The following is a 17,608-nucleotide window of genomic DNA, read 5'->3' as shown; positions in this document are numbered from 1 at the left end:
AGAATAATATCAGAAAGTAAAATGTGAGTGCCGGGGGTGACTACACATGAATGTTGGCACTGGCTTTCATTGGCCCAATTTTTGTGTCAGAATTGGGGAGAACGTATATTAAGAAGTTCTTTCTCTCCATTTAACAGATGATATTACTGTCCCTCTTATGGTAGGAAGATTTCACTGACCATCAAGTGTCCTATTATGTTGATATATTTGTATTCAAAATTTACAAAGATGAAAGCACACCTCTGACCTCATCTGTGGACCAGGTGAGATGGCAGACTCCGCGGTGAGTGGTATTGCCGCCAGGGCCAGGTGCACTCTGTGGGTGCAGTATCGCACCAGCTGCTGTGAAGAGCAGAGTGACGTATGACACATGGCCCCTAGCCTCGAGGAATGCACAGAAATCATTTATGTGCATGAAACAATGAGAAAATGACATAAGCCATCATTCCATTGGTGCCTGCTGCAATTGGCGGTGCAGGCGATGGGGGACGAAGGCGTCGAGAGAAGGGAGAGTCGGTGAGTGAAGGAAAGTCTCTGAAGCAGGAGAGTGTGGACCACCTTGGAGAATGGTTGAACTTTAGAGAGACGCCAACGCACATCCTTATCACTGGAAACCACCTCACATACAGGACCTAGGCAGCCTGTGAAGCTGTGGCCGTGAGGGTGTGTACGTACGAGGCTGCTGGTCAAAGAATGACACTAGAGATACCAGCTTATTGGTGGATTCAATATGGTGCCTCAGAATGAGAGAAAACAGGATTGCAGTTGTACTTTTGAAATGACAGAGGGAGCATTACACCAAGGATAGGCATGTATGCCATACAGTTAACAGAAAGAAATGATTTAGAGTCCACTAGGAGTTTAAACATCTTTCTGTCTCTTCTTAAAGCTTCTAGAAGTGACAGAAAGCCATTGACCCTGCTTCTATTCCGGCTGGCCCACCCTGGTCCCTGTGCTGCCCAACAACCTTGAACACACCTGCTCTATTGGATTTAGCTTAGGCTGCCTGGGAAAACCCTAGCTCTGATGTTACCTCTTTGTATCTCTCCTGCCACCATTCCTTCCAACTCTGTTAAACGAACTGATTTATTTCCTCCTGGTGTTCCTATAGCATTTCACATGAAACCTCTATCATACTGTCCATCTCACATATTATTATTGCCTTTTTATTTATCTGCTGTCCATAGTGAATATCTTAGGAGATGTGTTTTATTTATTGTCATCTATAATCCAAGTGCCTAACAGTGTTTTACACTCACTACATATTTAACAGATGTTTTTTGGATGAATTAATAGATGAATGAGTGAATGAATGAGTGAATACATGAATACATGCCTCAGGACTGAGTTAGGTGACTCAGTGGTCCCATGCTATTGGTGTCTGCTTTGGATTTGGTAACTCTTTGTTCTTTGCCCTGATGAAGCACCATTAGCCGGGACTTTGGTTTCTATGTATTAGATTTGCAAGGCTAACAGGTCAAATGTCATCCCCAAATTCATAGACCAGATCTTAATTTCTCTTGGTTCAGTTGTAATTTCCAGCCAAGCCTTGTTTTGATAAGAAGAGATAGGTTTAGGAAAGCAGCAGTAAATTGCTTCATTTAGTATGTCAAGCCAGGATTTGACAACTGCTTATAGGTTATAACTGGAAGATTTATAGACCTGATGATTAGGCGACTCTAGGGACAGAATCTTTTATGTTTATTAAAGCTGTTTGCTCCAAGATGGCTTCCAAATCTGACCTGAATTAAGGTAATCTGTATTTGCTGAAGTCTAAAGTTGAAAGCAGAGAAATTCAGAGGTATCGTATAATACCTGCAACATCCTGTTTCTGAACATCCAAGGAAATCTGACCCTTGAGCTCATGATACCACTGAGCTCTCTGGGTTGGAGTTGACCAACTACTTCTTGCTACTAGATTTAGGCACCTCTAGCTGAAGGAGCTTGTCATTAGTATTGTTTTTAAGTTTATTTATTTTGAGAGGGGGGAGGGGCAGGGAGTGGGAGAGAGAGAATCCCAAGCAGGCTCCGAGTTGTCAGCGCAGAGTCTGATGTGAGGCTCAAACTCATGAACCATGAGATCATAACCTGAGCTGATGTCAGACAGCATCCCTGTCATTAGTACTTTTAATGTTATGAATATTATAACATGTGGGGTATCTGTTTGGAGGAAAGGATGTGTCCATAGTAAACAATTACCAACAGTTTCACTATCTTTGCCATTGATATCATTTTATTATGTGTCCTTTCACCTTTTCACCACGTACATTTTTGCATAGTGGAGATCATCTTTACATGCAATTTATGAGAAACTTTTCAACCTCATGTTATTGAAATAATATTGTTAAAGGCCTTTGGCCAGGTGATTGTTTTATTCTGTAGATATATTAACTATTCCCCTCTTGCTTGTTATCTGGGCTCCAACCATTTTATTTTTGCAATTCTAAATCATGCTAAAATCTCTGTAGGTAAATCTCTATCCATATTTCAACCAAGGGACATAACTTTAATACAATTGATTTGTATTGTTACATTTCTTTCATGGGAAAAATAAAGGTCATAACAATTTATAACCCAACCAAAGGGACAGGAGCAAATGGGAGGGAATAGTAATATTTATCTAATACTATTGTTATATCACTTCAAGGTTGAACACATCGATTAAGTCATCATGTTGCCGGTGACACTATCAGTTACGTTTGGAGCAGGGAATCTATTGTCCTCTCTGCCTAGACAGTATCTTCCCTACTTCATTATAGCCCTGTGGAAATTTTCTCTCCTTGAAATGATCTCAGAAGCCCAAGAGCACTGTAAAAACTCGTAGTGGTGCCTGGCTCTTTCATATTTGGTCTTCCCCTCCAATAAAGGATAGGCATGGCCAAAAACGCCAAACGGGATACATGTTTGCCTTGCAAACCAAACAAACCCTTCTGTTTTTGTTTTGCTTTGTGTCTGGACTAATTCTTAGCACCTCTTCTGCCTATGAGTGATTTGTCACTTCCTTCTGTAAGACTGGCACCAGCAGACATGCAGTCTCAGAGGATCCCGGGGAGAAAGCGAGGCCGACCCCCACTGCACTCAACACCTATGAAGATGGCAGTGCATAACCTTTATTCTGCTTCAGCTGGTTCTTTGCCAGCAGTGAAGATCCCAAAGAAAAGAGGGCGGAAGCCTGGGTACAAGGTACGGCTCCATCATCTCCTTTCTCCGCAGTGACTTTGGGCTGGGGCACGGGGGTTTGGGCAGAGCCCCTCTGCAGAATGTGAGGAAAGGCTGGGAGGCAATGACAGGAGGAGAAGTAAGTTTCTCTCAATGAAGTATGTGACAGACAAGGCCTCATTGTTACAACAGGGCACACATTGCATGCTGTTCCTGTCGTGTGCATTTGTACAAGTGGAGAAAGCAAATTGCACCAGATGGGGAAAGTTGTAAGGCGAGCAGATTTTAGGGTCATAGCTAAACACACATTTTAAGCCTTGCATCTAAATTAGTGTTTCAGACACTGAATTTTTCCCTCACTGTGCCTACTAGGGCGGCGCTCAAAACCACTTTCCAGAACTCCTTCGTCATTTATTTTAGTAAAAGCAGATGAGGTTCCTGAAACATTTAAATTAATAATGCGTGCAGCCTAGTGTCAAAGGACATAGAAGAGTTTTCCCAAACACTTCCTAAACAAGGGGGACTCGTCATGGAAATTCAGGGTGTTAATTCATAGCTTCCTGCTTATAAAAAGTGCTGACGTAAATTTTGGCTCCAAGGAGGCATATCAGGCAGAATTAAAATCCCATGACCCTTTGAAGAATTAACAATCTGGAGTGGCAGGGGTGGAAAAGAAATTCTGTGATGTAATTGCAGTCACATAAAGCAATCTGAACAGGAGGGAGAGCTTCTCCTCTAAGATTTTTTTGAAGAGGCTAGTAGAGAAGAAAGACTATTGAGTTGTTCTCCACGAGCCTTTTGGGCATTAGAAAATGAGCTTCAGAAGTTTTCCTTCCTTTATTTTTCTTGAAATAAAGAGCTTATGTTTCCATCTTGAGATCTGAATCCTCAAACCAAAATGCAAATTGGCAATTAACTCCCACATATTTAGGAAAATGTATGGAAATTATTTCAGGTCAGCGGAAAGACAAAGATTCCGGAAGAATTGGTAATGAATTCAACTTTTATCCTTTTGGTTCTCTGCAGTTCTTCCTAATGCTGGAAAATAAAAACGGGAGGTGACTGAAAGTTGTTTGGGGGTCATGGGTTTTAGTAAAAGAAGCTTTTACTCAGCCATCTCATAAAGTAAAGTCTTCTGTCACTGGTTACTTTTCTAACAAAGAGGGCCTCCTCTTTCTCATGGACACTTCAGCTTCAGAACTGTGTCTCTGAAGCCGGCACAGGGCAGGCTACCTGCACCATTGCTGAGGTCTGGGAATTGCATCTGGAAGGCTGGAGCGGAGCAGCCCTGCTGCTGATAGAGCCAGGGAGCAAGTCCAGGATCTGAAGAAACACATTGAAAACTTCTCTCGTATTTGGCCTTTCTCCTACTCCCCTGGGAGCTGTGACCCAAGAATGAAAATTACCAACAGACACAGCATTTCTAGGGCCAGGAAAAATGGAAATTCAGTCCATGGAATGAGCCCGACTTGGCAATTTTCCTGTCTCCTAGAAGGGGCAGTTTTCAGGGCTCCTAACACTCAGAGATGCCTCAGGCCAGAAAGAGAGCTTTTGGACCGGTTAGCTGACAATGTGGGCCCGGCACATGGCAGGCAGGTCTCATGTCCGTGCCTCACTGGGCTACTTGGCAAGGGGCAACAGGCCAGAGCTCTTCCTTGAGTCTACCTTCCATGTATTTGGGGAACCGTGTGGGAACTATCTCAGGCCAACATTTCAGACAGCTCCCCAACTGTTCAAGTACCATGCCACATCAGGTGCCCGGCTGCGGGAGTGCTGTCCTCTCGTGGTGACACGAGAAAAATAAGAACCATGTGCAAATCTTCATAAAGCTAAAATGATTCCATCTGAAGGATCATCCTTTGTTCTGAAATATCTGCTTCCTACTCTTTTGGTGTGAAAGTTTGTTTTCTTTTATTTAATTGTTGTATGTTGTGAGGATTTGGTCATTTAAAAAATATCCTTACTTCACAAAATAAATTTGGCAACCTATTAAGTCTCTCCAGTTTTATTTTGACAATTTCTTAGACCCAGAAGTCCCATTTTCCTGTTAATGAAAAGGTTTTAATTGTGGAGAAGCCAGCGAGGAAACTGTATAGCTTTGTTCCATTTACCAAATGGCCACTAATTTGGCAATTTTAACTATCCGAGATACAGTTGGGAGCCAAAAGCTGTTAAAAGAGAAACCCTTAGCAAGCGAAATAAGATATTAATTGGTCTACCCTTAAATATCTTGTATTTTATTGTTAAGAAAATGCTTCCAAGCCCTCCTTCAGAGTCTATTTACCTTTATTGTGGATGCATTTTTTTTTTGCAAGCTCAATTATAGCGATTTAACAGTCTTAGACTTGAAGGGGAAGACATTTTGGGGAAGAAGACTGCACACACAGCTGGGTACTGAAAGTATAATAATAATTATTGTTATAATTAAATGATGTTTTATTAATAATGTAGAACAGTAAAAATACAGTAACATTATCCATGGTATAAAATAGTGAAGAACAATTTTGTTATTTCTATAATAACATCATTATGGTACATTCATCTGATCAATACTGTCGTAATGAAATAATGTGTGTTTGAGTCTTTGGAAGGCTCCTGAGTCTTGAGGATGCCGTTGTGCTGACTGCATCACAGATCTATGCCAGTTGACATTTGTCACTTCTTGCCTGGCGCTCTCCCAAACTGCACTGTGGATCACCTCTGTGCCTCGGCACAGGTGGAAACTCTCTCTGGCCCAAGAATGGGCACCAGCCTCTCCCTTTAAGACCCAAGAACGGCTAACACAGGCTGTGATGTTTAACCCCTTCTCTGGGTCTTGAGTGAATTGATGAGTGAATTGCAGGCAAAAAAGGAAGCATTCAACGGGCAGTCAGATGTCAGTGCTCCAGAGTTCATAGGTCATGCCTCCTCCCAGGGCCCATCTGCCCATGTCTATGGCCCAGCCATGTTGCTGGGCACGCTCACTGTCGGGAGAGCATCATTTTATGGACTTCCTGCCTCCTCCTCACCCCAAAGGAAGCAAAAATCTCTTAACATCATATTTTCTCTGAAGAGCCATATACCGACTGCCATGAAAACAGCCTTCTTCATTATCAAACAGAATTTACGTCTCAGTTTGAAGCATCTGCTATTGGTTTAGTTCAGAGACAACTTAAGGTCAAAGATAGATTTCATATTTTTGTGACTAAAAAGACCATTAAGGTCTTTTTAAAGAGATAAAGAGGGTCTGCATCAAGGAGAAACTCAGCTTCTATTCTGCACAGACAGCTGATTGTACTGTCACCAAACAGTGGGACCTCCAGCTTTTGTGTCTTTATGATTGAGATTATGATTTAAGCAGGAAGAAAAAAGTGTTAAGTTGTAAAAATAGCTGTTTGTCTCCTATACATCATCGTGATCATCATAATTAATACTAATAGCAAGAATAGTCCTATATAACATTTATCAAACACTTCTGCATTTGAGGCTCTGGACCAAAGCACTTTGTGTATATTTTTTTTATTTGAACCCTGATAAGTGAGGGGAGTTAGAAAAACTGCAGGAATTGGGTATGAGTGAACCAAGTCCCACAGCCTGCTGCTGCTTACTGTCGGGCCAGAAGTCCTCTAGACCTTGGCAATCTCTTTGTGTTATTGTTCAGAATAGTAATTATGCTTTTCCATTTACTCTTTCCAAAAGAGTAAATTATGTCCTGTCTGCTCTGTTTAATGAGCTTAGAAAAGTGTAACATGTTTAGAAATAAGATCATCTCTAAAATATTAAAAACAAATGGTTAACATGTTCTGAAATATTGGTAATTGTGTCGTTGAGAATACAAATCCAGCTGCTGTAACAAAGGCCAGGCAACAGTGTCTTAAAGAAGATGGAAGCTAACTTCTTTCTTATGTTAAAGTCTGGGAAGCCCATCTGAGGATGACATGATGCCTCTGTGGCATTGGGGACCCATGCTCCTGCTCTCTTGTCACTCTGCTCCTCCTAACACAAAGTCTCTACCTCATGCTATAAGACGGCCCCACCAGCTCCCTCTACTGCACTAGACTAGCAGCCAAATGTGGGGCAGTGGTAGCGGAGGCATGTCTTTCCCATTCAAGGACTCAACATTCAAGGCTGCACACATCCCTTACACTTGCATGTCACTGACCAGAACCTAGTCACTTGGCCACACTTAACTCCAAGGGATATGGGGCAATGCAGTGTGGGGTGATCAGGTGGCCAACCAAAATTCAGTGATTGCTTTAATAAAGAAAGAAGGGAGCATAGATATTTGAGACTAACCAGAAGCTTCTGATAAGTACTTAAAGAATAGTCTTCTGTTACCTAGAAAATTTACTCTATATGGAAGTGATTTTCTAATAAACATAAGAAAACACAACATTTTGGGGCTTTTTAAAGTTAATCTGTGTTGAGACAGAAAAGGTGTGTGCACATGCAGGAATTGGGGAGGGGCAGAGATAGAGGGGGAGAGAGAGAATCCCAGGCAGGCTCCACACACACGGCTCACACTCAAGATCCTGGGATCAGGACCTGAGCTGAAATCAAGAGCCACCCAGATGCCCCACAACATTATGTTTTATTCCCTCTTTTTAATTGTCATCCTTTTCTTCCCACTTTCCTACCCCCAAAAGAGTATGTGTTCTTGGCATTGTGTAACAAGGAGGTCAAATTCACAAAAAATTTCAAGTAAAAAAGAATGTTCAAACTTAAATATAAAGTGTTTTGTTTGTTTCAACACTTGTTTAAAGTCTCTTTCTAAAATATATTTTCATTGAAACTGTCAAAATGGCTTCGATGATTCTTTGATTGTCTGGATCTTATATTGGCTGAGAGTCATAATTTGGAGCACCAAGTGTAGCATAGTAGTATGCAAGGGAAGAATAGATACCGAATAACCCTTCCTGTCCCAATCTTCAAGGTCCCCCTTCCTGATGGTGGGCTCGGTGCTTCACCTGTGCCCCGTGGAGGAAAATGATTACACAGGGACAAACAAGCAGCACCTAGGGTAGAGACTGTCTCTCCTGTGGTTTTCTGTTGCCCTCCAGCCCCAACCCCAGGGCTGGAGCGAGGGCCAAGGTTGACGGCAGTGGTGGGTGTGAGGCCGTGGTGTGCTGGTTAATGATTCCCCACCAGCGTTCTGAGTGTAACTCAGGCGTGAATGCTAGTCGATGTTTCCAATTATGTTAAGAAGTAAGAGAAATGTAAACAGTGTGAAGTTGTATGTTGGAATTCTGTGCTTTTGTTAGAATGGGATAAACTTCTTCACAAATTTACCGAGGATGGATGATAGTTTGTCCAAAAAAAAATAGTTCAGTTTTTGTGCTATTCATGGTGTCCCAGCTACAAAGAAAGCACACTTTTAAGTTTAATTTGTATTTTTAAATTTTCTCCATCACTTTCTTAAGGCTTTAAGTCAACAAAAGAGTAAAGTGAGCCCTAATTCATAGCATTTGCCAATTTCCAAGGTGTAGATATTCCCAACGTGGCCAGTTTCAAGGCGCCAAGATGACATCTGCAGACGTGAAGTTGGTGTCTCCACCATGACCCTCCCCCCACCATATTTGTACCCGTTCTGCCCTCCTGCATCTGTCCATCTGTGTGGAAGCAATAATAAAATAGACAGTGATGAGTTTTGGCTATCTATTACCTTGTTTTTAAATGTGTTTTAAATGAATACTCTGGAAGTATATATACTTTAGTGTTTAATAGTCACTGTGTTTAACAAACAACTTGAAATATTCCTGAAAATGTAAGTCATCCTTTGTGTACAAGCCAGCTCCAGCTTCCCACTGCTCTGAGCGCCGTTGTGCACATGATGCCTGAACTGGATGTGCCATGTTTCCTCTCTCATCTGCAGGGCCGACCTCCTGCATAGAACTTGGCCTCCTCACCAGTTTCTGTAAGGAACCCAATGACACCAAACAGACCTTGAAGTGTGTGGCCTCTACCGAAGATTGTTGGGGACAGAGGGTGTCATGGGCAGCATCCCATTAACTAATTCTGACAGATTGATGCATTCTTCTGAATTTCCCTTTATCTGGTGTGTTTTTTGCTTGTTTGTTTTGTTTTTCCCTTTTCTTTCTTCTCTCTCCTGGTACCCATGGAATACTAGATCATCGTCTCCTCTCTCAGCTTCCCTCTATCAGGAGGAAATTAAGCCATTCTGCCCTATCCACAGTAAAGCAGTGGCCACTCACCCCCCTCACCTCTGCTCTTTACCAGTTTCAGTGGCTCCCTGGTTCCAGAGAAGAATCTGAACCCGGCAGAGAGATGGTAGGAGAAAGCTCCAGCATCCTCACCCCATCCCCACCATGTTTGTGCCTCTGAATGGCCCAAGAGAGCCAGCGCATTTCCCTCCCAGCTTCAAGCATCCCCTTCTTCCTTCATTGTGACATAGGTAGTTGATTGTATTTGGGTACTTTTATTCTCTTAGAGAAGCTCAAAGATAGCTTAGCTAGAATCTCAGATTTAACTTAAGGGCATGTTGCCAAAGCAGGCCTCCAGGCCTAAGGCCTCTCCATTGCTTAGGTGTTCAATCTCTCCTCCAAGTGTGGAGAGAAGAATGTATGGGTAGACCCAGAAACAGACTGACTCCTAGGAATGGAATTAGGTAATTGGCTACAAACTTCTTGTTTTTGGAGCTGATTTGCATTTCCAACAGGCAAGTTTTTAGACTAAAGTCTGAGGTTAAACACAGTGAGGCATTTAGTTTTCCCTAACTCTCCTCCCACATCTCATCAGAACCCTGGGGGGAGTTTTATGTGGAGAAACATGGTCAGTCTAAAGGAGAAATGTGCCCTCAAGAAAAGCTATGGCAGGGACATGAGCAAAGTTATTCTCAGATAGGGCTGGAGAGAGGAAGGAAAGGAGGGAGAACATGATATTTTTTTTAAAATATGGTATATTAGTTTCCTAGGGCCACAACAAACTGTGTGGCTTAAACAATAGACATTTAGTGTCTCACAGTTCTGGAGGCTAGAAATCCAAGATCAAGGTCTACACCTTGGCTCAGAGAAGGTGTTCTTCCTATGGCTTCACATTGTCTTCCCTCTGTACTTGACTGTCTCTGTCCAAATTTCCCCTTTTATAAAGATACAATCATATTGGATTAGGGCCTACCTTAATGACTTCATTTTAACTGATCATCAGCAAAGACCCCATTTCCAAATAAGGTCATATTCACAGGTCCTGCGAGTTAGGGCTTCAATATCATTTTTGGGGGACACATTTCAACCCCTAACATCCAGTATAATAATCTTTGTCTTTTAACTAGGCTTTTAGTCCATTTATGTTTAAAGAAACTACTGATAAATTTGGGTTTAAATGTATATCTTATTTTGTGTGTTTTATTTATCTCATGCATTCTATGCTCCTTTTACCCATCTTTCCTGCCTTCTTTTGGATTTTTTTTAAAGTACTTAATCTTTTTTCTACTCACTGAAAGTTAACACTGTGTTTTCTATTGAATTACTATCTGGCCGTGGCAGTATCTTTTCAGAGATTCTACAACTCCCCTCATTAAGGCAGCTTTCCTTATTGTCAGGCAGGGATGGGGATAAGATGAAACAAGTTTACGTCTGGCTCATCTTTACCATGAGGTTGTAGCCCTTTGGGTGAGACCTGAGCTCCATAGCAATTCCTGAGGCCTAGATTTCACTTATATATTGGCTTGATAATTCTTTATATATTGTCAGCTCCTCTGTACTTTCATTAATGTTACATTTTATTCATTACTTGTGGTTGTTTTCAGTTGATCGAAATAACCTAGTTTTTGGGGCACCTGGGTGGCTCAGTTGATTGGGTGTCTGACTTCAGCTCAGGTCATGATCTCAGTCTGTGAGTTCGAGCCCCACGTTGGGCTCTGTGCTGACAGCTCAGAGCCTGGAGCCTATTTCAGATTCTGTGCCCCCGCCCTCTCTACGCCTCTCCCCCATTCACACTCTGTCTCTATCTCAAAAATAAATAAACATTAAAAAAATAAACAAATAATCTAGTTTTCTATATTTCCAGAAATAGAATTACAAAGAAATTTAGAATGCCACATTGCTTCTAATCAATATTCAAAATATGGCACTGACACTGGTTTTTGTCTCAAATTCTATGTTTTCAGAAGTAGTCTAATGCAGGGTATATATGCATTATGGATTAGAAGAAAACTTAGAAACCAACAACCTACCCAATCTAATGGCTTTGGAAGATGAAGTCAAGAAGCACTGAATGAGTTGCTCAGAGCTCCATGTGAGCTGGCAGCAGACCCAGGATTCAAACCCCAGACCGGACTCTGAGCCCTGTGCTCTCCCCCTCCCCTGCAGGGCATCAGCAATGTGTAGTTGATGACTGAAATCATGCCAGTTCTCAGTGTTGGCTTTGTGGATGAGAAAATGTGGGCACTCTCCTTTTCATCATGCCCTCTTTCTTCATACCATCAGCAATAGTGAAAATGAACATTTATGAAGTTCTACTTTGCATTAGCCCTATGCTAAATGCATATATTTAAATCTTGTCATATCCCTGTGAGGAAGGATTGATATCCTCACACAGGTGAGGAAGGACAGGCTCCAAAATCCTAAGTGTCAAGACTTAAGACAGTGTTGGTGAGTGGCTGAGCTGGACTTTGAGCGCAGATTCCAATGTAGGTGCCAATAGTCACCCTGAACTTGTTTTTAAATCTTGCTTTGTTGGTTCATCTCTGCTGATGTGCAGGCAGTCTCTTACACATCTTCATAGTTCCCTAACCACATTCTCTGTCCTTGGATTACCAACTTCTTTCTGTCAATCTATGAAACGTTGCTTAGTTGGGACTTTTGTTTCTGCCACACTTGCACGGTTCTAGAAAAATCCTTCAATTTTTACATCAACTCACCCTTCCTCTGTTAGTGTCCCCTGGCCACACATCTCAGTTTGCAAACAAATCCTCCCCTCCTGCAACGCTTTCCAGTGATTCTCTAGCACATCTTAGAGAAAGTCTTCCCTGAAAGACAGCTGGAGCAAGAAACTCTCCAGGCCCTTATTCTGGATCTGTAAATGGAAAAGAAAGATGAGCTGCTCCCAGATTCCCCAGCCCCCTTTGGTGGAGATGCCAGCTGGCAGGGGCCAACTCCTTACTCCTTTGCTTCACCCACCACGATCCTCTACCCCAGAAAAGCACAGCCCCTCCAGCAGCCACTGGCAACCATGCCCTGCATGAGGAGTCACCACACCCATTCGACTGAAGTTTTGAATTTCGGGTAAAGGTGCCAACTTTGCCACCCTCTGTACAGGGGTGTTGGCTTTGAAGGTCAAGGATTAGTTCCAATATGTCAGAGCACAGCATCCTGGGCACCGAATCTTCCTCCAGTCTTCTCCTCCCTTCTTCCTCTCCATTTTATCCAGTTTATTCTGCCAGAACCTGTTTTTAATACTTCACAAATAAACTATATTTTTGGAATAGCTTCAAATTTACAGGAGAGTTGCAAAGATAGAGAATTCTCATATACCTCACACCTAGTTTTCTCTACAGTTAACAATTTATATTACTGTGATACATTTGTCACAAGTAATGAACCAGTTATAATACATCACTATTAAATCATGACCATGTTTTATTCAGATTCATTAGTGTTCCCCTCTTCTGTTCCAGGATCCATCCAGGATATCACATTAACATTTTGTTGTCATGTCTCCTTAGGTTCCTCTGGGCTATAGAAGTTTCTCAGACTTTCCTTGTTTTTGAGGAGATTGGCAGTTTTGAGGAGTATTGGTCAAGTGTTTTGTAAAATATTCAGTAACTTGGGTTTGTCTAACGTTTTTCTAATGATTAGACTGGGGTCATGGGTCTCTGGGAAGAAGATTCCAGAGTTAATGTGGTATTCCCATCATGCCATAAGAAGGGTGCATACTATCAACATGGCTTATCACTGTGGATGGTGACCCTGATCACCTGCCTGGGGTGGTGGTTGGCAGGTTTCTCCACTGTAAAGTTACTTTTTCCTCATTTCCATACTGTCCTCTTTGGAAGGAAGTTACTATGTGCAGCCCACACTTATGGAGTGGGAAGTTATGCCCCACAAATCATTTGCAATATTAATGCATCGGAGACTTGTCTATTCTCCTCCATGTATCTCTCAAGTCAATCATTCGTTTACGTCAGTATGGAGTCATGGATTTTTATTGTATACTTTGAATTATAATTCATTACCCATTCTTTATTTATTGCCCATATTGTTCTAGATTTGGACATTAGAAGTCCTTTTGATTGACTCATATGTTTGTATGACCTGCCCTCATCATTTTGTGTGTATATGTGTGTGTTTAGTACTTTCTTACTTTACTTTCTGGGACAAGATGCACCAGGCTCATCTTGTGTATTTCCTGCCCTTGTCCTAGAATCAGTCATTTCTCCAAGGAGTCCTTGTTCCTTTTATTGAAGAATGGTATTAGAAACCAAAATAGGAGCTTTGTCCACCTGAAAAACAAAACACAGCAGCAGCGCCTGGGCAGCTCAGTCAGTTAAGCCTCTGACTCTTGATTTCAACTCAGGTTATGATCTCACATTTGATGAGATTGAGCTCCATGCCAGGCTCTGTGCTGACAACGTGGAGCTTACTTGGGATTCTCTCCTTCCCTCCCTCTCTCTCTGCCCGTCCCCTGCTCATGCGTTCTCACTTTCTCTCTCTCTAAATAAATAAACAAACATTAAAAAAAACCTCAAAACATATGAAAACACAGCACAACAACAACGACAGTTACAATAAAAACTAGCAATGGCAAAGACAAATGTCCTGCTAGAGAAAAGCTTGGATACACTGGGGCACACAGGGAACTCCTCATTCCACACACAGGAGAGGCACTGACAGAATGGGCTCCATATCACACCAAAGGACAGTTCTAGTCACTGGGCTCATTTCTATTTTAGGAGCCCTCTAAAATCATATGTGACTCTCATTCCTAGTCTAGATTTTTTTCCTTTATATTAGGCAACAACATAGAAATTTCAGAATGCTAACTCAAAGGCATTCCTACTGATAATTTATTGTCTTAACAAGATGAATTTTTTAAAAGTCATATACGACCCACAGTTGCATGGGTTTTTCTTCTTTATTCAAAAGTCCCAGTAGTTGTTTTAGAGGTTAGATGAATGCAGAAAGTTTGCTCTACAACCAGCTGACTTATTCTATTCCTTCTATTGTTTTATCTGGACGATATGACAGGCAGAGGTAACAACCAACTATAATTGTATTACTTCATTGGAGGTGGGTTCAGTGAACAGATCCTTTTATAATAAATATTAAAGTAGCAAGAAGTCATTAGATGTTAGAGTTATCATGACGTTTACATGAACAGTAAACAGTGTCTGGGAACTGAAGTCTTAGCTGCCATCACTTTTTTCATCCTTCCTCACCATTTTCACCATCATAACCATATTCAGTGTCCTCACCATCCTCACCTTCCTCACTGTCCTCACACTCATAACCATCATCACCGTCATCACCATCAACATTACCATCATCTCTCTAGAGAAGGATCATGAGGATCTTTGTGTGATTCACTTAAAGACCACAGGGGAAAAATGACAACTTGCCAAATCTTGCTTTTCCCCCCACCAACATCATTATCTGTATGTTGGTTGGAGGGCTTTAAGCCTGTACAAGAGGATTTAACCAAGGCCCTCCCAGAGTCCACTGCCCATGGTCCTTGGGCACTGCCATCACCAGCCTCTCCATCACAAGGCATGCAGGGCAGCATTTCATTTCTCGAAAGACTGTCAGAAGGACCCTTAGTGCATGACCTGGGAGAATAGGCAGGGTAACTGTAACCCTGTCATACTTGGTAGGTGAGGGAACCATGGCAAAGTCAGTCACAGCAGGTTTCTGGTCTGCTCCTTACCACCACTGAGGTTTCTTTCAGATTGCTTTTATAGTATTTAGCAGTATATTGCTACATGATGGGCCCTTTAGTTTTTCAAATGCTAAATGTAGAATAAGGTGAAATCTCTGTTGTTAATTGTAGCTTCTGACTTACATGGGGTCTCTTGTTGCAAGAGCCCTAGACACTGCACCTACACAGCCCTGTGCAGACAGTGTGCTCACTTTTGACTGATCTCCTTTTAAATTCATTTCAATGAATTTAGATTCATGTCCACACATCCCACTGTGCCCTCCATGTTGCTCAGCATCCACGCCCTGTGCTCCCACTTCTCCCACCCTCTTAGTTCATTAACACACTCTCCTCTGTCCTCACACTTAAGCTTCGGCATCACTGAGAACTAGAAGCCATCAGAAGAGACCTTTTGTAAGCTCCCACCTCCACATCCACCCACCCCAGATCCAGGTCATTATATTCTGCCTTGCAATAAAATAGATGAAAGGTCTGTGTTTCTTTCTAAGGCCTTGCCACCCTCCTCCCACGCACCCGCCTCCATTCACTGAATCTCATCCTCTCTCACCTACTCAGAGTCCTGAAGCTAGTAGTTCTCCATGCATTCCCTCATATCATCCTTTCTTCCTTCTCAACTGGATTATTTCCATCAGCATTAACACATGCCTCTCCCATCACAAATACCAAAAATCTTAAAAGATTTTTAAAAATGTTTTAATTATGGTAAAAGATACATGGGAAAAATTTACCCTCATAACCATTTCTCTTTTTTAAAATATTATTGTTTATTTATTTTTGAGAGAGAGAGAGAGAGAGCGAGAGCGAAAACAGAGTTTTTGATGGGAACTATCCTAATGGATGTGAATCATTCGATCTAACTTTTCTTTCTTGCTACGGCTCCCCTTGCAGACAGGCTTCAAGGAGTTGACTTTACTTCCTAATCCCAGTGCATCTCTTCCCATTATTTCTTGAGCTAATTGTAATCAGGTTCTTGTCCCACCCACCGCACACTACTTCTCTTGCTGAGAAGTTGCACATCTAAGGGCCACTTCCAGTCTTCCTGGTCGGATCAGAGCTTTGACATGACTGACCACTCTCTCCATTATGAAACACTTTCTCCATTTGTCTCCCGCCAGGCTACACTCTCCCAGTTGTCTTTACACCCCACTAGATGTCTTTCCTGTTTTTTTTAATTTTGGGGGGACCACCTGGGTAACTTGGCCGGTCAGGTGTCTGACTTCAGCTCAAGCCATGATCTCGTGGTTCACGAGTTTGAGTCCCATGTCAAGCTCTGTGCTGACATATCAGAGCCTGGAGGCTTCTTTGGATTCTGTATCTCACTCTCTCTGCCCTCCCTCTCTCATACTCTGTCTCTCTCAAAAATAAATAAAATGTTAAAAAGTAAAAAAATTATTTTAATGTTTTTATTCATCTTTTGAGAGAGAAAAAGAAAGAGAGCATAAGCAGAAGAGGTTCAGAGAGAGAAGGAGAGAATCTGAAGCTGACTCGAGGCTCTGAGCTGTCAACACATAACCTGATGCAGGGCTTGAACTCACAGACCATGAGATTGTGAGCTGAGCCAAAGTTGGCCACTTAACCAGCTGAGCCACTCAGGAGCCCCTTTCCTGGTTTGTTTTGCTGGTTCCTGCTCATCCCTCCAAGACTCTTCATGTTGAAGTCTTGTATGGCTCAGTGCTTAGATTTTTCTCTTCTTTATCTACAGTCCTTCCATGTTATTCTCTGAGGACTTAACCCATTATCATGGCCTTAAATGTCAACTCTATAGTGATTACCCTCAAATTAAATCTCCCTAGACCTTCCCCCAGAATGCCATACTCCAGTACATGCACCTGCCTGCTTAACATCTCTATTGGGATGTATGCATCAAAAACTTGACATGTCCAAAACCAGCCTCTGGTCTTCCCTAGTCTGCCCCCAACCCCAAATCTGGTATTCTATCTACAGACTTCCTGGCCCCAACCTTGGAGTCATCTTTGGCTTCTTTCTCTCACACACACACCCCATTCAGTGTGTCAGTAAGCCCTGCTGGTTCTACCTTGAAAATCCATGCAGAGTCTGTCCACCTCTCAGCTCCTCCACTGCTATCAACCTAAACTAACCTATCATCATCTCTCATCTACTCTCGATTAGTGTTCCGCCTGCTTTTGCTCCTTTCATCTCTCCTCAAAACAATAGTTTGATTGTTAAAATGTCAGTGTATATCCTGTAGTTTCTCTGCTTTAAAGAGCTCAGAGTAGGGGCATCTGGATGGCTCAGCCTATGAAGTGTCTGACTTTTGATTTTGGCTCAAGTCATGATCTTGTAGTTTTGAGGTCAAGCCCCACATTGGGCTATGCGCTGAGCATGGAGTCTGCTTGGGATTCTCTTTCTCCCTCTGCACCCCCCTCCCCCCAGCTCATATGCACACATACTTTCTCTCTGTGTCTCAAAAAATACAATACGATACAATACGATACGATACAATACAATACAATACAATACAATACAATACAAAGGAGCTCAGAGTAAAAGTCAAAGAACTTACAGAGTCCTGAAAAGCCCTGTGGTATTACAGTGTCCTGAGCCCTGTGGTCTCACT

General features: G+C 42.2%; 1 protein-coding gene across 20 annotated transcripts in view; it reads left to right on the top strand.

Annotated features, from left to right (window-relative positions):
• The window catches only part of SCML4 (Scm polycomb group protein like 4), a 103,177-nt gene that overhangs the window by 42,749 nt on the left and 42,820 nt on the right, over positions 1 to 17,608 (top strand). For 10 of the 20 annotated variants that reach the window (XR_003910943.1, XM_029945063.1, XM_029945069.1 and 7 more), the window contains one exon: positions 2,969 to 3,183. The exons of 8 other annotated variants lie outside the window; for them this stretch is intronic. Coding sequence is in view for 11 of the 12 variants with exons in the window: in XM_029945063.1 (XP_029800923.1) it covers positions 2,969 to 3,183 (215 nt within the window). In the remaining variant the exon portion in view is untranslated. The remainder of the gene's footprint in view (positions 1 to 2,968; positions 3,184 to 17,608) is intronic. 2 more of the 20 variants (XM_029945072.1, XM_029945071.1) reach the window with 1 other exon arrangement.

This window comes from Suricata suricatta, chromosome 7 (genome assembly GCF_006229205.1).
Source record: "Suricata suricatta isolate VVHF042 chromosome 7, meerkat_22Aug2017_6uvM2_HiC, whole genome shotgun sequence".
In the NCBI taxonomy this organism is placed as follows: domain Eukaryota; kingdom Metazoa; phylum Chordata; class Mammalia; order Carnivora; family Herpestidae; genus Suricata; species Suricata suricatta.
Note: the sequence above shows the minus strand (reverse complement) of the source record. Positions and strands in the feature narration are given on the sequence as shown.